General features: G+C 46.9%; 2 protein-coding genes across 2 annotated transcripts; both read left to right on the top strand.

Moving 5' to 3' along the window:
• The first annotated feature begins 10,401 nt into the window (after positions 1–10,401).
• LOC123428914 (NADPH-dependent aldehyde reductase-like protein, chloroplastic) lies at positions 10,402–11,013 on the top strand. Its single transcript, XM_045113015.1, has one exon. The coding sequence runs from the start codon at positions 10,402–10,404 to the stop codon at positions 11,011–11,013; it is 612 nt and encodes a 203-aa protein (XP_044968950.1).
• Positions 11,014–16,972: 5,959 nt separating this feature from the next.
• On the top strand, positions 16,973–18,506 carry LOC123428415 (cysteine protease 1-like). The gene has a single exon (XM_045112611.1). The coding sequence runs from the start codon at positions 17,057–17,059 to the stop codon at positions 18,464–18,466; it is 1,410 nt and encodes a 469-aa protein (XP_044968546.1). The 5' UTR covers positions 16,973–17,056; the 3' UTR covers positions 18,467–18,506.
• Positions 18,507–20,707: the final 2,201 nt, after the last annotated feature.

The following is a 20,707-nucleotide window of genomic DNA, read 5'->3' as shown; positions in this document are numbered from 1 at the left end:
GGGGGGCTGCAGCAAGGTGGGCCGACGGGGAAGGATTGGGCCGAGGCCTAGCTGGGGCGAGGAGGAGCTGCTCGCTTGGGTGGGCGGCGTCGTTGGGGAAGCGGGACTGGGCCGGGGCGTCGCGAGGCCCATCTGGAGACTGGCGGCTGGCGAGCGAGCCACTCCTCCCGATCCAGATCGGGATCGAGGAGGGAGCTCGACGTGAGCGCCTCCTGCGGTCGGTTCGAGGCGAGGCCGGCCGGAACTGGCGGGGCGAGGCGCCGGCGGGGGTGGAGTCAGGCGAGGTGCGGCACCAAGGCGCCATAGCCGGCGAGGTCGGGCGCGGGGGCGGAGGACGGCGAGGCGGCAGGAGGCGGCCATGGCCGGCGAGCTCGGGAGATTGGGGCGGCGAAACTCCGGCGAGTTGCGGGGCGGCTGCTGCGGGGCGGCGGCGCGGGGCACGGCAGCTCGGGTTGCTGCGGGCAGGAGGCGGCGGTCGACGGCGAAGGCGCGGGAGCTCGGGCTAGGGTTAGCTGCGGGCCCCGATGGGCTTCGGCGGGCCTGACCCGGGCTCGGGTGGGCCCGGCGGCTGGAGGTGGGAGACACAGGAGAGAGAGTGGGGGGAATTAGGGTTTGGTGCGGATTTCGAGGCACAGGAGAGGGGCTGTCTAAATAATGGCATGGGGCCTATATATAGACAAATGGGGGGCTAGGTTACCCGGAATCGCGTTCCGGATCCAACCGTGCGGTCGGATTCGGACGATTCCGAACGCGAGAATGGGTACGCGGCCGTGTAGAGGGGATAACCGGAGACGAGAGGGAGAATGGGCGGCGCGGCGACACAATTTAAAACACCGGAACACGTCCGACGGTAGACCGAATACGGTGCCGCTACGGTCGACCGTTCGGGTACCAGACGGACTCCGATCGCGATGAAATTCGAGAGGCGGCCTAGCTATAATAAAATAACACCGCACGTCAAATCTCAACCCGATCAGAGAAAGTTTAACACACACTTTTAAAACAGGGTTTCGACGGTGCCGCGGGCGCGTGCGTGTGCGGTCAGGCTCGGAACGAACAACGACGAACGCGAAGAGAAGCGGCAACTAATAACGGATGCAAGTTTTTTGAAAACTGACGGCAACGGAGATGCCGATGCAATGCAGATGATGCACATGATGCGATGATGACACGACAAATAAAATAAGCCACACGACAAAAACGGAAAGAGGGGGGAATCTTCTGGAACGTCGGCATCGGGCTGTCACAACTCTCCTACACTACAAGAAGATCTCGCCCCGAGATCCAAGAATGAAAGGGGGAGAGGATGAGAAAGAACAAGAGGTAAAAACTTAGTCGCTTTTTTGACAAACGAGTGAAACCAACGATCCTTGAAAGTAGCAAAGAGATGAGGAATGATATGAGAAACAATCAAGAATTCACGGAAAATTTCGGCAGCACTTTGGTAGGAAAATGGGACAAAAAATTCGATAAGATGGTAGAATTAGACAATATTCATAACAAACAAGTAAATAGAGCAAGGGAACACCATGATCTTGATAGAACAACAAGATTGACCCAAATGAGCATCATCACAATGACTCCGGAACAATAGAATAGGAACTAGCTCAAGCGGAAGAAGAGAATGAAGAGAGAATGACAACTACTAACTCCAATGAACTTGGCAAGCATCCTTTCAATAAAAATTGAACGAAATTGTTGGAAAACAACAACGAAAGGAACAAGATAGTAGTGGCCTTAAGAAGATCATCTCAACATATATGAGGTGACAACCAACCACTAAAGAAACAAGGATTCATTGGGAGAAACAAGATATGAACAATCTCTTACACGAAGAGGATGCATTGAGAACTTGGATTAATGACAAGCACCATGATAGCAACAATCCATAGGAAAAGCTTTAGGTGACATCCAAACCAAGATAGCTCAAAGAAGAAATCACGGGTTGAGAATATCTCATGACCAAATGATTGGTGGATTTAATTATCTCATTCTTGAAAGGAAATCTCTTCGAGGCTCCTACACTAACAAGAATGCTATAACACCACCTCAATGGATAAAGGAAGAACAAATGCACTGGAGATGCAAGAGAAAGGATACTTGAGGTACTCCAGCAAGAATCTTGAAGAACATTTGATAAAGGATTAAAACCTTGAAGAACCACCAAGAAGGACCTCCGTATACAAATGAATGATGCAACGATAAGAAGGTAGAAAAGAATAAGATTATGACCTGCCAAGATTTAGATGTAGCCTCACAACGAGATACTTAATAGGACTTGGAACTCAGGAAAAGAAAGATAAGCACACGAGAAAAGAATTGAAACCATGAGCCACTCCGGAAGACGAATTGAAATCTCTTGGAAGAAGGAAGGACAATAATAAGAATTATGTTATGCTCATACTTCATCAAATTAAATTGATGACAAGCAACGGATATAGCATACAACTTATTCTACTAGAAATGAATCTTGAATATGCACAGAGAGATAAGCGCCACTTGAGGCATAATTCAAGGAAGCACCGGTGAGAATTGGACTAAATGGGGATACCAAGAATTAATGGAGATACATGAGAATGAAGAGATCATGATCCACCTGAAATAAAACTAGAACAAGGCACCGGATAAACGAGAGACAAAGGAAGAGACAACAATGGAGAAGAATTAGAGAACGAAAGCTCCAAGCTGAGAACGAAGAAGTCTATTGAAATGATGGCCTTCGGAGGAACGAGAAATAAAAACAACTCATAAATGCACCGGATAGCAAGAAAGGGATTACCCACGATTGGAACAAATAAGATGATGGCACAAAGCTGAAATGATGAATCTTCAAAAGAACGGACCAAGATTGAGAGAAACACACCTTCGAATTTGCAAGCTGAGAAAGATGACGAAAAACAGCACCAAGGATAACTGAGACACTCCGGAATAAAGAAGAATGCAAGATTGAGCCAAATATGAGAGTTAATTCAAATAGATCTTGAAGAATGAATATGACTGATGAAATTCATACTTACGTCATAGTTGAAAGAATTAGAGATCTCCGGGAAAGATTAAAAAAAAGAGCCAGGAAAGATCCTGGGAAAGAACCTGTGGGTTATGGGCCCACTCAAAGAAACCACCGATGAAAAGATTTCTTAGAACGATAGATATTGCACTGGTATGAAGAGAACTAGATGAGGTTAGCACCCCGAAATAATTAAAGAATTGAGAACAAGAATTCTGAGATAACTTCAACGCTCCGGATAGAATAGAGAGAAGTAGCAACAAGAAAATAGACTGATAAAAATTTCCAACATAGGAAATAATTACAAGGATGAAAAGGATATGATGAACACGGATAGTTGAATTAAATTCACCGGTAAGGATGACAAGAATGAACAAATATGACACGAATATCCGTAGAATCCTCACAATGAATCACCGGGTAAGAGAGAAAAGAACAGACGGCGGAAGCACCATGACAAGAAAACTCTTGGATGAAAATTGAATCACTGAGAAAAAGGGTGGGAGGGCGGGGAAAAACAAAGACAACTTGGGACAGATGAGACAAACTCCGGAATAAACGAGAGAAAGATCTGCAAGAATTGGAGAGGATTGAATCCACTTGGAGAGAAACACACCGGTTGGAAAAGAATTAACATGACGACTCCGGTTGACAAGAATGATAAGACAATTGATTTGAGCAAAGAGAATTAGCATTCCCACAAAAATATGAGAACACCGCTTAGGAAAGATCTGAAATCACCACTTGACATCGAAGCACCTTGAATTACCATATTCAACAAAACAAGGATGCGGCTTGCAATTAGCTAGAACAAACTCATGAGAAAGATTCCGTCCGATATTTTCGTGGACAGGATCGCACGGGCACGATTTTACAGTAGCCATCAAGTGCAAGGCAGTACACCCGACATACGAAGCGTCCCCGAGTCGTAGCAAGGTACAAGGACTCTTTAAGACACATCGTGTACCACTGTAAGTCGACCGTGAACAAACGAATCCACTAGATGTCGAACCCCAACCTAACATCATGCATTTGTTGGAAGATTATCCTATAAGTAACTACTTGAATTCCCACCTATGAATTCCCGAAATATCTGGTCATGCAATCTGGTACACGGATACAAGGAGTAATATTCACACAACTCCTATACTAACCCGTCACCTATATCACATCCGTCAACACACAACCAGAATCTCGGACCTTCATCTACAACAGACCCTCGTGATCACAACGATACAAAGTATGGCAGTACTCCCGAACAATCTGCACCAGTACTGGGGACATCGGGTTTATCTCGCCACTACTAGTATTGAAGCAATTACGAATATCCTTCGTTCTTAGATACCAAGAAATCTGAATGATAACGATGTGCTCAAGAATCCCCTGGAGCTCAACTCCCCGGAAGAAAAATCAAGTCAGACAGGAGGCACCAAGACAGAACTCCGTCACATCGGCATCATATAGATTCCAAAAATATCCGCGTGATCCTAAATTTTTTTTTGAGTGAGAAGAGGAGTAGAATTAAATTATTACGTCAAGATTCCTCACCAAAGCATAGAAGAGGAGAAAAAAGAATCCTACTCTCCGATATATAACTAGACTCAAAGTAGTTTTCACTAGACTCGACTCGGCCAAGTTCGATCAATCAAGGGAGCTCCTAGGTCGGTCCTTGCTCTGATACCAACTTGTCACGCCCAAGATGCGACCCTATCCTCAATTTGACACGAGGGCCTCGTCAGGGATAGAAGCGCATCTCGTCGTGTCGCAAGAATGGATATCGTCACAAGTACATGTACTGAAAAGAAGAGATTTATATAGAGTTGGCTTACACTCGCCACAAGTTAAATCAGAGTCACATCAGTACATTACATAATCATCAAGAGTAAGAGCAGGGTCCGACTACGGACGAAAACAAACGAGAAAAAAATAAGAACGACGTCCATCCTTGCTAGCCCAGGCTGCCGGCCTGGAACCCATCCTAGATCGATGAAGAAGAAGAAGAAGCAACTCCAAATGAACAATCAACGCGCTCGCGTCAAGTAACCTTTACATGTACCTGCAACTGGTGTTGTAGTAATCTGTGAGCCACAGGGGACTCAGCAATCTCATTTCCAAAGGTATCAAGACTAGCAAAGATTAATGGGTGAGGTAAGGTTAAGTGGTGAGGTTGCAGCAGCGGCTAAGCATATATTTGATGGTTAAACTTACGAGTACAAGAAAATATGAGGGGGGGATCTACGCATCACGGACGTAACTACTGATGATCAAATGAATGATCCTGAACACCTACCTACGTCAGACATAACCCCACCGTGTCCTCGATCGGAGAAGGAACTCATGAAAGAGACGGTCACGGTTACGCACACGGTTGGCAAGTTTTAATTAAGTTAACTTCAAGTTATCTAGAACCAGTGTTAAACAAAGCTTCCACGTTGCCACATAACCGCGGGCACAGCTTTCCGAAAGATTTAACCCTGCAGGGGTGCTCCAACTAGTCCATCACAAATTACCACAAGCCGCATAGAAATCCTCAATCACGAAGCTCGCGATCTCGTCGGATTCCCTAGTGGAAAACCTCAACTCTGAGATTACCCAAAGCATCACCAGAATCCCGATGCACAAGATATCTTGTCAAAGGTAAAACTAATCCAGCAAGGCCACCCGGTGTGTCGACGAACCCGATAGGAGCCGCGTATCTCGTTCTCAGAACACACCGTCTATGCAAAGTGGACGGGAACCAAACCTCGAGTTGCCCCGTGGTGGCACCGCCGACTGCTAGGTGGGTGGACCAACACTCATGAGGAGCACTGGCCCGGGGGTTGATTAAATTTCCTCGGGTTAATTACTCCCTATGCAGTTCATTAGTTATTAGGCAAAAGTAGTACCAAAGTTGGGCCCTGCCAGACCAGCTTTAATCTAAAACGAATTATCAAGGGGGTCCCCATAACAACCCGATCGTGTTAGGAGCGCTCATTTATGGAACATAACACCGGTAGCCGAGAACTAAGGGGGCAAAGGTGGAACAAAACACCAGGCTAGAAAGGCCGAGCCTTCCACCTTTTACCAAGTATATAGGTGCATTAAATTAAATAGCATCTAATATGGTGATATAACAAGGATCCCATGTTATCACATGGAAGCAACTGCACCTGCAACTAGCAACGCTATCAACAGGATTACGCAAGCAGTAACATAGCCAATCAGTGGTTTGCTAGGCTGAACAGGTTGGTGGTTAACATGGCATTGTTGAGAGGCTGATATTTAACAGGTGGTAGGCAACGAGACATAATCGATAGAAGGGATAAGACTAGCATGGCAATGATAGTAATGATATCTGGGGAAATGATCATCTTGCCTGAGATCCCGCTTGGAAGAAGAATGCCTCCATGAAGCAGACGAACTGACGTAGTCGAATGGGTCCTCACAATCCGGCACGCTACGGAACTCTATCGAGACGAAGCAAACCGGAAACACAAATCAACACACGAAATTCACCACACGATGCACTACACATATGATGCATGAGCTACTGAATACATGCAAGTCATGGCATGACAATTCACACAATCAAACACTACACATTAAGTGAAGTTCAATATGCAAAGAGTTGCATATTGACGAAACTCCACGTTTATGTATTTAGTTCTATCCCGATTAGATACACGGCAATATTAAATGTGGTTAAACATGGCAAAAGGTGAAGCACAATTAAACTACCTATCTAGGCATTTTAAATGAGGTCGGAAATGTCATATAGCACCTCTGAAACAACCTCACATGTTAATTTTTCAATTCTGTCCAGATCTAAATTAACACCTTTAATTAGTTGTTAAACAGTAAAACAAATAGGTTCACGTGATTCTACGCATCAAGGCAAGCAATCTACACATAAAGAACATCTCCAACGGAGCTACGGATCAAAAGATACAAGCATCGCAACATATGATGGCATGAATGCAATATGTGTGCAATGACGGTCACGAGCACGTAAAAACATTCAAACAGCAAGAGAAAATGAAACTACACGAGATTCTAAGCAAGTTTCATGTAGGACACGATCAAATCGGAGCTACGGTTCAACACCTACGAGCAAAACAAGAAATGACTACAATCTGCCAAAATCAGCCACATAGCATATTCTACACCCCACAACTACGATTTACACAACTCCGATATGCTCAAGCAAGGCATGGCACGGAAGAGGGCAAGACGCTCTACTACAAACAACTAACAACCACTAGCATGGCAGTAAGGTGCACTTGGACAAGAAGACACAAACGACATCTCACACACTATTTCAGACTTAGTGAAAATTACACCTTATGAAAGTGCAGTTTTCGATCTGAAGCAATATTGACAGCATCAAAACCTATAGCTACAGGAGTCCAAATGGCATGAAAATTTACAGCATGCTAGAGAAACACAAGGGGTACAACTAACTCCATTGGACCAACCTCAAAAGAGCTACAGATCACAAGATGCAAGCAAGACAGGACAGCAACAAAATAATAACAGATCCCAGACTTAGAAATATTTCAGCTCCTCTAAAACAGCACTATTTCTAGCAACTTGAGGGCAGTCAAACCACACCTAAACATGCATTTCTATTGTAACTAAAAATACCAGGGGCTAAACAAAACATCTAAGAAGAACTCCCTACTTGACAACTAATTCAAACGAGGCACGGAATAAATCCTACGAATTAAACAAAAGGGCAACATGTCAAAATATCGCGCGAACTAACTTGCTCAAAAGATAAAACTAATTGCACAGAAAAATCCCCGGAAACATATAAAATATGTGGGGTTTGCAACACAAAATAATGCCGCATATAAATGCGAGAAAATAACCTATAAACGGGAAAATAAACTAACGGCAAATCCCTACGCACAAAAATACCAAAGACCGCTCTAAAGTGCATGGGAAAATGGTCCCTAAAACATGGGCATTTCTAAAACGGCATTCGGGCAATACGGTCTAGCGCGAAAAATAAATACTGCGTCTATCCTATATAGACAGCACGGTAAACAATGAATTTGGCACGCTAAACTAAATCGAACAAAAACACAAGGTGCACAAACGTAATCTACGCGTAAAACTACGCGAAAACCATATATTACACGCTTCGTTCCGACTTACGGATAAAGAGATACGAACGTTTTAAAATACGTCTATTTTTCTGGAATTTAAATAAAAAAACCGAAAATAACCTAATACACTAACGGGCCGCACAGGTGGGCGCAACATAGAATAAATCTCCACGGGCGGGGATTACTCACGTTGGGGGAGGCCACTTGGGCCGGTTGGGGGGTTGCAGCAAGGTGGGCCGACGGGGAAGCATTGGGCTGAGGCCTAGCTAGGGCGAGGAGGAGCTGTTGGCTTGGGTGGGCCGCGTCGCTGGGGAAGCGGGACTGGGCCGGGGCGTCGCGAGGCCCAGCTGGAGGCTGGCGAGCGAGCCACTCCTCCCGATCCAGATCGGGATCGAGGAGGGAGCTCGACGTCAGCGGCTCCTGCGGCCGGATCGAGGCGAGGCCGGCCGGAACTGGCGGGGCAAGGCGCCGGCGGGGGTGGAGTCAGGCGAGGTGCGGCAGCAAGGCGCCATAGCCGACGAGCTCGGGCGCGGGGGCGGAGGACGGCGAGGCGGCAGGAGGCGGCCATGGCCGGCGAGCTCGGGAGATTGGGGCGGCGGAACTCCGGCGAGTTGCGGGGCGAACGGGACGGCCGTCGGGCGTCGCCGGAGGCGCGGGGCACGGCAGCTCGGGCTGTTGCGGGCAGGAGGCGGCGGTCGACGGCGAAGGCCCGGGAGCTCGGGCTAGGGTTAGCTGCGGGCCCCGATGGGCTTCGGCGGGCCTGACCCGGGCTCGGGCGGGCCCGGCGGCTGGAGGTGGGAGACAGGGGAGAGAGAGTGGGGGGAATTAGGGTTTGGTGCGGATTTCGAGGCACGGGAGAGGGGCTATCTAAATAATGGCATGGGCCTATATATAGACAAATGGGGGGCTAGGTTACCCCGAATCGCATTCCGGATCTAACCGTGCGGTCGGATTCGGACGATTCCGAACGCAGGAATGGGTATGCGGGCGTGTAGAGGGGATAACCGGAGACGAGAGGGGGAACGGGCGGCGCGGCGACACAATTTAAAACACCGGAACACGTCCGATGGTAGATCGAATACGGTGCCGCTACGGTCGACCGTTCGGGTACCAGACGGACTCCGATCGCGACGAAATTCGACAGGCGGCCTAGCTATAATAAAATAACACCACACGTCAAATCTCAACCCGATCAGAGAAAGTTTAACGCACACTTTTAAAACAGGGTTTCGACGGTGTCGAGGGCGCGTGCGTGTGCGGTCAGGCTCGGAACGAACAACGACGAACGCGAAGAGAAGCGGCAACTAATGACGGATGCAAGTTTTTTGAAAACTGGCGACAACGGAGATGCCGATGCAATGCAGATGATGCGCATGATGCGATGATGACATGACAAATAAAACAAGCCACACGACGAAAACGAAAAGAGGAAGGAATCTTCTGAAACGTCGGCATCGGGCTGTCACATTCTACCAAAAAACAAACGGAAATGATAAGTACCTGATGTGATATACGAGCACATGGTAAATCGAAAGTTGTTGAAAATTCTAGTGATGAAGGTATGGCAAGTTAGATTGCACACGCAATATTTTTTTATCAAAATAAAACAAAAACATGAAGTTGCCATGCTTTCCACTTAAAGTTGTTTTGCTCACGTCACAAGACTTACTATGGAAAACATTTGTTTAACAGTGTGCTCGTCCCTGACGTTCAAGCGTTATCTGATTCGAAAATAAAACTATCTGGCACGTCTACAACCGCGGAAAGCATCAAGCAAACCCTTTGTGACGACACGATCAATCTTGTCACTTGATCTGACCGGTGTGTGTAGGTGGGGGGGGATTGTTTTGGCTCAGGGTCCAAATTAAGGACAGTATAACCGTACCTAATCCCAGCCCTCACAGCGTTTTGCGTTTTGGGCCGTCCGTTTTTACGATCTAGACGTTTCTGGCCGATGGATTTGATGTTTAAATCGATCTAAATCTAGCCCATCTGTCCTGTGGGCTGCTACTCCACAGGCCAAAAGGACGGTCTCTGGTGCATTGGGCTTTTGCGAGCCGCTAGCCCATTTGAAGGAGCCCCAGTGCTGGGTTTGGGAGGCCTACGAGCGAGACCAGGAGAACGTGAAGTCCATCCACTCGCGAACCCTAATCCCATCCCGGTGGAGGCGCAGGGGAGCGAGACGCGGAGGCCACCGCCGCCATTCTCCCCGGCTCGTCGCCACCGTCGTTAATATCTCTGGTTCGCCGCCACCGTCGTTATTATCTCTGGTTCGCCGCCACCGCCTCCACGGTCGACCAGTCGATGCCGCCTTCCTTCTCATATCTTTCCTCCCGTGCGGCAGAGTCGGCTTTCGGCGGCGCAGCGCACATCCTCGTGGCCTGCGCGGGCATGGGCATCGGGACCTACCCGTCCCTCGCCAACACCGCCACCGCGGACTTCGACAGCGTCTTCGCCGTCAACACCCGGGGCGCGTTTCTGTGCCTCCGCGAGGCGGCGAACCGGCTGCGGCGCGGCGGCGGGGGCCGGATCGTGGCCGTGTCCTCGACGCTGGCGGCGACGCTGCTCCCTGGCTACGCGACGTCCAAGGCGGTTGTGGAAGCCATGGTGAGGGTAGCCGCCAAGGAGCTCGGATCGGGGCGGGTGACGGTGAACTGCGTCGCGCCGGGGCCCGTGGCGACAGAGCTCTTCTTCGAGGGGAAGAGCGATGAGGCGGTGGAGAGGTTCAGGGCCGGGCACCCGATGGGGCGGCTTGGCGAGGTCGGCGACATCGCGCCTGCGGTCGGGTTCCTCTGCACCGACGCGGCCGAATGGGTCAACGGTCAGGTTATTCGGATTAACGGCGGCATTGCTTACCGTGTCTCTGTTTCTCTGTTTCTTCCTTTCAAACGGATGTCTCCGATTTGTTTAAATTGATGTGTCTAGAACACATCGTGAAATGCTGTGTCTACAACACATCCTGAAACAGTTATTGCACATCTAAATAACTAAACCAAGAATGAAAAAAAAGGGAAAAAAATATTCAACGAATCTTCATAAGATCAATGATATACTCCATGTGCAATACTTATCTCACATGTAAATGTGTTTTAACAAAATCGTTCTTTTAATTGATGTGTGTGTTTTTGTTTAACTGTGGCCTTTTTTATGAAATGGCTGTGGTTAGCTGATTTTGGTGCTTGAATAAAGAAGACACCGGAATGATATGGTGTACTCCGGAAACTATTTTAGGTGGTCTCATATGTGTTTGTATATATGCAATTTTCTATTATTTTTTGCGATGTTGTATTTAAAATTTTCTTTCGCGGTATGACAATAATATAGTTAATCCCGCTAAAGAAAATACAGTTCTAAGGAAAAAAAAATAGTCAGCTGGCCCCTTCGCCGATAGGCATTGTCAGAACTATGGACGATTATTTGGTGATATGGAAATTTTATGGGGAGCAATTATATTTTTAGGAGCCTTTCAAGGATCACTTTCAGTTGTGATACCTTGACTCGTTCTTAGCCATTGTTGTCACGTGCCATGTTTTGGACGTTTTCTTCAGATTTTATTTTATATTTTCACACATGTTTCTTGTTTTCATATGGTTTTTAACGTTTCTTTTACCTTTTGGTTTTCTAAAAAATATTGAGCTGTCCCATTCCCCGATAGGCATTGTTAAGAAAAATAATGAGCTGACCCATTGACCGATAGGCATTGTTAGAACTATGGACATTTATTTGGCAGTGGTATGGGAATTTTGTGGGAGCAACTAACTAAGGATTGTTTCACACATATTTTTTGTTTTTAGATGGCTTTTAAACTTTTTTTTGGCCTTTCGGTCTTCTAAAAAAATATTGAGCTGTCCCATTCCCCGATAGGCATTGTTAAGAAAAATATTGAGCTGTCCCGTTTCCCGATACGCATTGTTAAGAAAAATAATAATCTGGCCCATTCGCCCCATAGGCATTGTTAGAACTATGGACATTTATTTGGCAGTGGTATGGGAAATTTGTGGGAGCAACTAATTAAGGAGTGTTTCTTTGGAAGCCCCGTAAGTGTCACATTTGGCGGCTGGGAGTGCGTCACTTGGCGCGCTATCAGCCGCTGCCACATGTGCGCTCTAGACGCTTTCACGTTTATTTATATATTAAATTACTATCACTTTATTGAAAAATAGACGGGTGCGGCAACGCGCACCAATCATGATCTAGTGTACCTTAAATCTCGTTCATCCCTTCTTCCCGTGATGCACTGCATACTGTATTCTCCAAAGTATTTGCCTTCGTCAACCAATTAAGCTGTGCACTAGCCCACGGAATTTCCTATTCGCCACTCGTTGCGAAGCCAGGATACGGAATGCTGGTTCGGGAGTGGGCCGGCCCATTTCATGTTCCAATGTCCTGGTTTTGGTAACCTTCTAGAAGTTCCAGACGGTTTTTTCCAATGTTGGAAAACTTCTAAAAGGTTACTGAACCGGATTTTTTCTTTATTCTTCTGTGTTTCTGTTTCGATAAATGTTCTGTATTTTTCAAAAAATGTTATTTAAATTCGAAAAATATTCACAATTTATAATTTTGTTGATGAATTTGAAATTTGTTCATGTTTCATCATTTGTTCACAACTCGAAAGATGTTCACAGTTTCAAAATTTATTCGCAGATTCGGAAAATGTTCATAATTTTATAATTTTGTTCACAATTCAAAAAATGTTTTCATTTACAAAATTTGTTCGCAGATTTGAAAAATATTCACAATTTCTAATTTTGTTTATGAATTTGAAATTTATTCATGTTCAAAAATTGTTCACAATTCAAAATAAGTTTACGGTTTCAAAATTTATTTACAATTTGAAAAATGTTGTTCGCAGATTCGAAAAATGTTCACAATTTTATATTTTTGATTATGAATTTATAATTTATTCATTTTCGTGAGATCTCAATAGAAAACACATCAAAACCATATCAGTCGTAAGATCTGAGGTCTAATCGACCTGCAGCAAACTATACCTCCACCGTGTCGGTCTCTCTCACGTCAAGCACAACCCGATCACAACTCCTCATCGCCACGTAAGGGTACAAAATAACATCGCCAGCCTTCCACCTAGAACCACAAGCGATTCGAAACCAATGATCCCTACTTCATAGTTTTCGAATCTCGACCACGCCGACGGCCTAAGCTGATCAAGAGAAGAGAAGTCGCACCCGCGATCATGGCAGGTCGTGGCTCTGCCACGGCCGTGGTGGTAGGGAGGTAGTTTTAACTAATGAGCGTCGCGGCAGGCAAGGAGGTAGTTTTAACTAATGTTTTAGCTAAGTCATGTATGGAATTTACTAGTCTTTGTATTTTTCATTTTGCTCCGGATTGCATCTGGGAGACTTTGTGTAACTTTGTTGCTTAATATATAAAGTGTCGACATTGTCTGAAAAATCAAATTCTTTTTATTTATACTGAACTTTTTAAATTAGTAATAATCCATTTTTGTTAACTTAAGATGTTAATTGGTTGATTTTGGCTATTTGTAGCACAACTAACCACACACAAAACGTAATGATGGCACATATATATTAAAATAAATTGTTGTATGTTACAATACTAATTCCTATAATTGCAAATACAATTTAAATGAAACTTTATGGCGGTAGTTATGTTAGCTTTCAGCTCAAATGCTCCTAAGATCTAAGAGTAGGGTGTTATTTTCTAGATTAATATGTGTCTTCATTACCCGTTCCTCCCTGCATGTTGGAACTGGCAGATAATGATTGTATAATTTGAACGTAATCTACTATAACTGTTTGTTAAAGAAAGTATCCTTAAATATCTTTATAGAGAGCTCTAGATATTGTGTGTCTAACAAAAGTCATGGCATATGCCATTTGTCTATGGTTATCATTTAGAGGTGTAAATATATAATATATGTAATGTCATGAGATCATTGGCCCCTCGAATTTGTTGTGATACCTATTATAAGTTGACAACAATTACATGAGTTGTGTGGAACGTCTTCATGTCCCTGTTAGTCATTTTGATGAAGATGGACATGTTGGAACATGGCCAACCCCCATAAACCAAATTAGCTTCCTCTTAATTGGACACGACTGCCGGTTGATCTCCAGGGCCCTCCTACAATGTAAATCTCAATTGAAACTCCGATATATGAGATCAAACTTGTATTTTAGAACGATATGTATTCTTCTTATTCAAACTGATCGTGAACAAGTATTGCAAGCCATGATGAACTAGCTAACCTAGGACAAACCCAAAATCGTATGTGGGTTCGTTGAGGTGTTACCTACAAGAAACTACTTCGTCACTTATTGTAGTTGTTTCCCATGAACAATGAATATCGTTTCCTCGAAAAATATCAAAGGTGTTGAAATGGGCCAAAACGCTAGAAAAATAGTAAATTGCACTAGAAGTCCATACTCTTGTCTCACGGGTTGACTTTAGTCCATAAACCTGTGGAATGATATGGACTAATTCACTAACATGTAATCTGGTTACAAAATCGTTTAAAATCACTCCAGCTGTGACATGTTGTGATGCTTTTTGTGTGTGTGTAAAAACCATGTGATATTTCCTCTCACACCCTTTACTTGCACTAGGGTGGAACATATATGGACTTTTTTTGAGTGTTAATGCCGCTGCTTTATTCAACCTTCAGGTCCCTGAATTTCATCCGAAATTACATCAAGAACAAAGTCTGGGGGAACCCCAAGCCAAACCTTACACAACTCATCTCCTACACCAACTTTAGCCGACTTAAGCGCAGCAGCATTGGCCGAACGACGAACCCACAAAACTTTAAAATCTGCAAAAGACGCTAGCAAGGCCTTGATCCTCTTGTACGGTTGTATCCACGATCCCAATGCCGCTAGGCACCGAGACGTTTGCTCCAGAGCTTGTACCACGCCAAGCGAGTCCAGCTCCAAATGCACCCTTGTTGCATTGATCTCCCTGGCAACCTCCAGTCCATGCTTGTAGGCAAGAAGCTCTGTTGCCACCGGATTAGAAATAGAGGGAAAATAGTGGCTGACTGCAGCCAAAAAGGCACCATTGTGATCTCTGAGCACCGCTCCACCCCCTCCTTTATCTCTATGTTTGGACACTGCACCATCGGAGTTAACTTTGATCCACCCAAAATCTGGAACTTCCCATCTTTGGAGCACTCGCAGTTTGTCTAGCGAGACCCACCTGCATGAACCTCCTGCCATTCCCGCAGATGAGCATAAACTGTGTTTGCTATGTCCCTCGGATCAGCAATCTGCCTCCCATCACTCGGAACATATATGGACTTAGTAGGCATCTTTTCAATGCCAATCTTAGAGATTTGTAAAGTTCATGGACATTTCTTTTGAGCACTGGCGGATGAGTGTAACTGTGTGGCTCATTAACTAAGTAACTAGCGGATTGTGCTGAAAATGCAACCTAGCAACAAGTTAGATGCCTCATGGCTTTTCCACGTCAAAAAAGAGAGGCCTCATGACTATTCAAGCGCGAACAGTGTTTACCCTCCCCACGAGCGACTTCATGCGACTAGAGTTTCCTCGCCTTCCGCTGATACCGGCGCTGATCTACATCGTCTCCATGGCTTGTGCTGGATCTCAGACCTTACCAGGGGAGGAGGGACTTCTATTTTATTTTCAGGTATTTTTTGAGTTCGTATAGGATTTGTGTCTTGCTCAGTAAGACGACGTGGGGCTCCGTAATAATGAAATAATGTTCTCCCCGCAGCCCCCATCCCGGCGGTCTTGTCGTCGATGAGCATGTGAAGGTGTATCTTGGAAGAGGGTCTTGTGCGATTCGATCTGCGTTTGTTTTTGAATGGCAAATTGATCCAAATGGGTCTCAGTTGGGACACCAGACAGAGTGGATCTGCGTGCATCCGGTCTTCGTTTGTCTTCGTTGGATCCTTCCGTCTACGCTTTTCTTCATCATCGACGGTTGGTGCTTCCATGTGTCGATCCATTGGAGCGTTAGCACGATGAGTCCCTGAACGTATACTGTAACATGGTTTGTCGAACTTCAATGAGAAAAGTGCAACGATGTCAGCGTTCCTTGCACCTTGCTCCAGTAATATAGTCCTAGTTAGATGGTCTAGAATATGAATACATCTTTTGTTACTTTTTTCAAGAAAAAATAATTTAGCCAGTATTAATCTTTCAAAAACTAGTACCACTGCGAACCAATGTGTGGTTAGATGGTAAGAGGGGACTGTAGTATCCTTAGCCCAGCAGGATTTTTAAATATTGGTGATCGCATTTATTTCAGGATTTCCGGCGATGCGCATTCAGTGAGTGGAGATGCTTTTGTTAATGTCGAGGTGACTACGATGACTTTGTAAATTTTAAAATGATGTATCTGCTCACTTTTTTGAAAGTATTCATAGAGATAGAATATGCATATATGTTCATAGCGTGAAACCGATTTTCTCTCTCTAACTAGCGCAATACGAGAAATGGGACCACCCATGTTTTATTTGTCGATCAATTGTCTCCTCTACGCAACATTTTATTTTAAAAGTCAAAAAATATGAAATTTTTCTACAGTTAGGAAGCTTGATTATTGTTCAATCCAAAAGATAAATTTTCCTGATTTTTTTTAAGTTGAATTTCTCTGGCTGCATGTGTTTCCTTTGTCGGCTGCACGTTTCCGATACTACGACGTTCGTACAGCAGGTATCTAGTCCTCCCCTCGACCGTCAGATCAGCTGTAGTATCAGCTGTAGTATCTGAGGTCTAATCCACTTGCAGCAAACTATGCCTCCCCGTGTGGGTATCTCTGAAGTCAAGCACAACCCAATTACAACTCCTCATCGCCACGGCCATGACCACGAGTATAAAATAAGATCACCAGCCTTCCACCAGAACCACAAACGATTCGAATCCAATGATCCCTAGTACAGTACATAGCTCTCGAGCCTCGACCACGACGACAGCCTAAGCCGATCAAGAGAAGAGAAGCCGCGGCGGCGACCATGGCAGGTCGCGGCACGGCCGCGGTGGCATTTGTCTGCCTCGTCTTCCTTGCCGCCTCGTCGGCTGCAGCCGCCGCGCACGTCCACGACGCCGCAGAGCACGGTGTGCCACAGGGGCTGACGCGGCGGACGGAGGCGGACGTGCGGGCGATGTTCGACGCGTGGCTGGCGCGGCATGGCCGCACTTACAACGCGCTCGCCGAGTACGTCCACCGTTTCCGCGCGTTCCGGGACAACCTCGACTTCGTCGACGCCCACAACGCCCGTGCCGTGCAACGCGGCGGGTTCCGCCTCGGGATGAACCGCTTCGCCGACCTCACCAACGCCGAGTTCCGCGCCGCCTACCTCGGCTCCAGCACGGCTGGCAGGGGCCGCAACGCCGTCGGCGAGCGGTACAGGTACCGAGCGGAAGACGTGCTGCCGGAGTCCGTGGACTGGAGGGAGAAGGGCGCGGTGGCGCCCGTGAAGAACCAGGGCCATTGCGGCAGCTGCTGGGCCTTCTCCACGGTCGCCGCCGTGGAAGGCGTCAACAAGATCGTCACGGGCGACCTCGTGACGCTGTCGGAGCAGGAGCTCCTGGACTGCTCACGCAACGGTCAGAACAATGGGTGCAACGGCGGCATCATGGACGACGCCTTCGACTTCATCGTCCGGAACGGCGGCATCGACACCGAGAAGGACTACCCCTACGCCGCCAAGGAAGGCAAGTGCGACCTCGCCAAGAAGGCCCGCACGGTCGTCTCCATCGACGGGTTCGAGGACGTGCCCGACGACGACGAGGCGTCGCTGATGAAGGCCGTGGCGCACCAGCCCGTGAGCGTCGCCATCGAGGCCGGCGGGCGCGAGTTCCAGCTCTACGAGTCCGGGGTCTTCACGGGCCGGTGCGGCACGGAGCTGGACCATGCCGTGCTCGCTGTGGGCTATGGCACCGGCACGGAGGCCGACGGCGGCAAGGACTTCTGGCTCGTGCGCAACTCGTGGGGTCCGGGCTGGGGCGAGGGCGGCTACATCCGGATGGAGCGCAATGTGACCGCGCGCGCCGGCAAGTGCGGCATCGCCATGTTCGCGTCCTACCCCGTCAAGAACGGGCCCAACCCCAAGCCAATACCACCGGCGCCGGAGGAGAAGTGTGATCGCTACAGCTCGTGTCCGGCGGGGAGCACGTGTTGCTGCACGTACGGCGTGAGGAGCGTGTGCCTGGCATGGGGGTGCTGCCCGGCCAAGGGAGCCACCTGCTGCCGGGACCGGACGACCTGCTGCCCGTCGGAGTACCCCGTCTGCAACGCTGGAAAACGAACCTGCGCCAAGAGCAATGGAAGTCCGTACACCGTGGATGCGCTGCCCCGGACGCCGGCGAAGCGACAGAGGACGGCAGTCTCAGAGCTTGTTGATTCGATATTTTCATCCTAAAAGTCAATATTTTTCAGAATATAAACCTAGCTAGGAGTCATCCGTGTATATAAGCATAGTTACCTGCTAGCTTTTTTTTCCTTTTAAGAGCATCTTCAACAGGAGCGCAAATCAAGCGCCGCGTCCAAAACCCAAAAACCACGCGCGTGCTAAAATTAGTTGGGCACGCTGTCCATCGCCTTATCCCGTGCTGGTAATTTGGAGCGCTCACTTCCGCGCGCGGCAGACTCGAGCGCGCGCGAACTCTCTCTCTTTCTTCCTCCTTCGCACCGCGCGCGCCGACGCCAGCGCCCCTGCCATCATGGACGCACAGACCGGCACCCCGCTCACCCCGCTGTACAGCCGCGAGCCCCTGCCGCCGTCGCCGAAAACACTAGCGCGGCGGGCGTTGGCGCCGCCACCGCCGGAGCTTCGCCGACCGTCGGCCTCGCGCGCAGCCTCTTCTCGCCGCCGCGGATGACCACGCCGACGTGTGGCGTCGCGCCGGCGCCGTCCCGTGCCGCCGCCGCACCGTCGAAGCTCCCCAATGCGGCGGGGTCGAAGAAAGGGAAAACATCCGCGAAGAAGAAGGCGGCGGACGGCTCCGGGAGCTCGAAGGCGAAGAAGAAGCTTGCAGGGCGGCGGACCGGCGCGGCGTCTACCGAAGCGCCGGCGAGCTCACTCGTTGAGCCGGCGGCCGACGCGCACCACGTGTTCGACGAAATGCCCCCAAGGTGAAAAAAAATCCAACTTTTATTTTCTTGTTATTTTTTCAATGCATCATCATATAGATAGCTTATATTTGCATTGTTCAAAAAAATTCCAACTTTTATTTTCTTGTTATATTTGCATTGCTGGAGCGGCGCGTGCGCTGCATTTTAACGCGGCTGCTGGAGTCAGCGCTGCGCGACGCGCCAAACCTAGCGATGGACGCGCGACAAACATGTTTTTTGGACGCTGCGCGAAGCGCGGCTGTTGGAGATGCTCTAAGAAGTGTTATACGATCATGGTCACGGTTGCTAATTCGGTATGCAATTGTTTCAAAATTTTGCACACCTTTAAACATTTTTTTCTCAATCTCATGAGGAAGAGTTTTTCTGTGGGTACCTTTACAATATATTTTGTCTGAAAATACAACTACGGATTAAGGGTTCTCATTTTTAACTATAAATTGTTACAGATTTTGACTAAAAGAGATAGAACTGAGGGAGGTGAAACTACAATCCAGGAACTACCTTCATTGAACTTCGCTACCTAACTGGGCCACAGTTCATTAGCAATATATATCGCCTCATGAAACTCCTGTTCAAAAACAACTTTGGCAAAATCTGAAATCTGAAATCGTTAAGCACTGCTAACTACAAAAAAATCGTTAAGCACTTCTGCCGCACTTCCTCAATCTATTTTTGAACCAATTGAATCAGCAAGTAGCAATTCATCGTTCAGAGCCATACCTTCTACTGAAACGACATCATATGTCGCAGGTAATTTGCAGTTTCTAGCGGCAACAGTATGGCCGGCCCACTGATCACCTAGTCCCAGGAGTAGTTGATCCCATCTAGGAGATTACTTTTCTAACTTTACGAGTAATTTAGGAGCCTGCAGTCCTTCCGGTTCTTTTTAGTCTGCATATAAATTTTACATCAAGTCAAAGTATCTCTAAATTTCTTTTTGATATTCTTGCTGACAAATAACGAATAGTAAAGGTACGGAAGGATTGAACTGTTGAAATATTTGGATTATGCTAGATTATGAATTCTGGGATGTGCAAGAGATTTGAATGCAAAATATTCAGACAACAAAAGATTTCGGACCGGTGGAAAGTATCATTCTCATGGTGCCAAATATTGAATTGTGAAATTTTAGAATCTTTGAACCATATAAACATCCCAAATGTGAAAATATATAAATTTTGTTGCCTTCATCCGGTAGCGGTTATTATTCTTCCAAAACGGTGCTTAAGGTGTAAAAGTGATATTTCCAAATTATTTTTCTTCTCTTAAAGGTTTCAAATTTTGAATACTAGTCTAGTAGTCATTCACCATCCAACGTGTGTGGCAGATATGTTGTATTTGCTATATGCGGATTTTGTGCAACCGAGGTTTTGCACAAACCTGAAGTTAATTAATTTGGTGGCTAGAATGACATGTAGGAATTTTTTTGTGTTGTTGTCATACATGGATTTTCTGCAGCTGCGGATTTGCATAAACCTCAAATTTAATTTTGGTGGATAGAATGGTGAATATCTTTCTAGGAACAACA

Source organism: Hordeum vulgare, chromosome 2H (assembly GCF_904849725.1).
Source record: "Hordeum vulgare subsp. vulgare chromosome 2H, MorexV3_pseudomolecules_assembly, whole genome shotgun sequence".
Classification (NCBI taxonomy): Eukaryota; Viridiplantae; Streptophyta; class Magnoliopsida; order Poales; family Poaceae; genus Hordeum; species Hordeum vulgare.
This window is presented reverse-complemented; position numbering and strand designations above follow the sequence as displayed.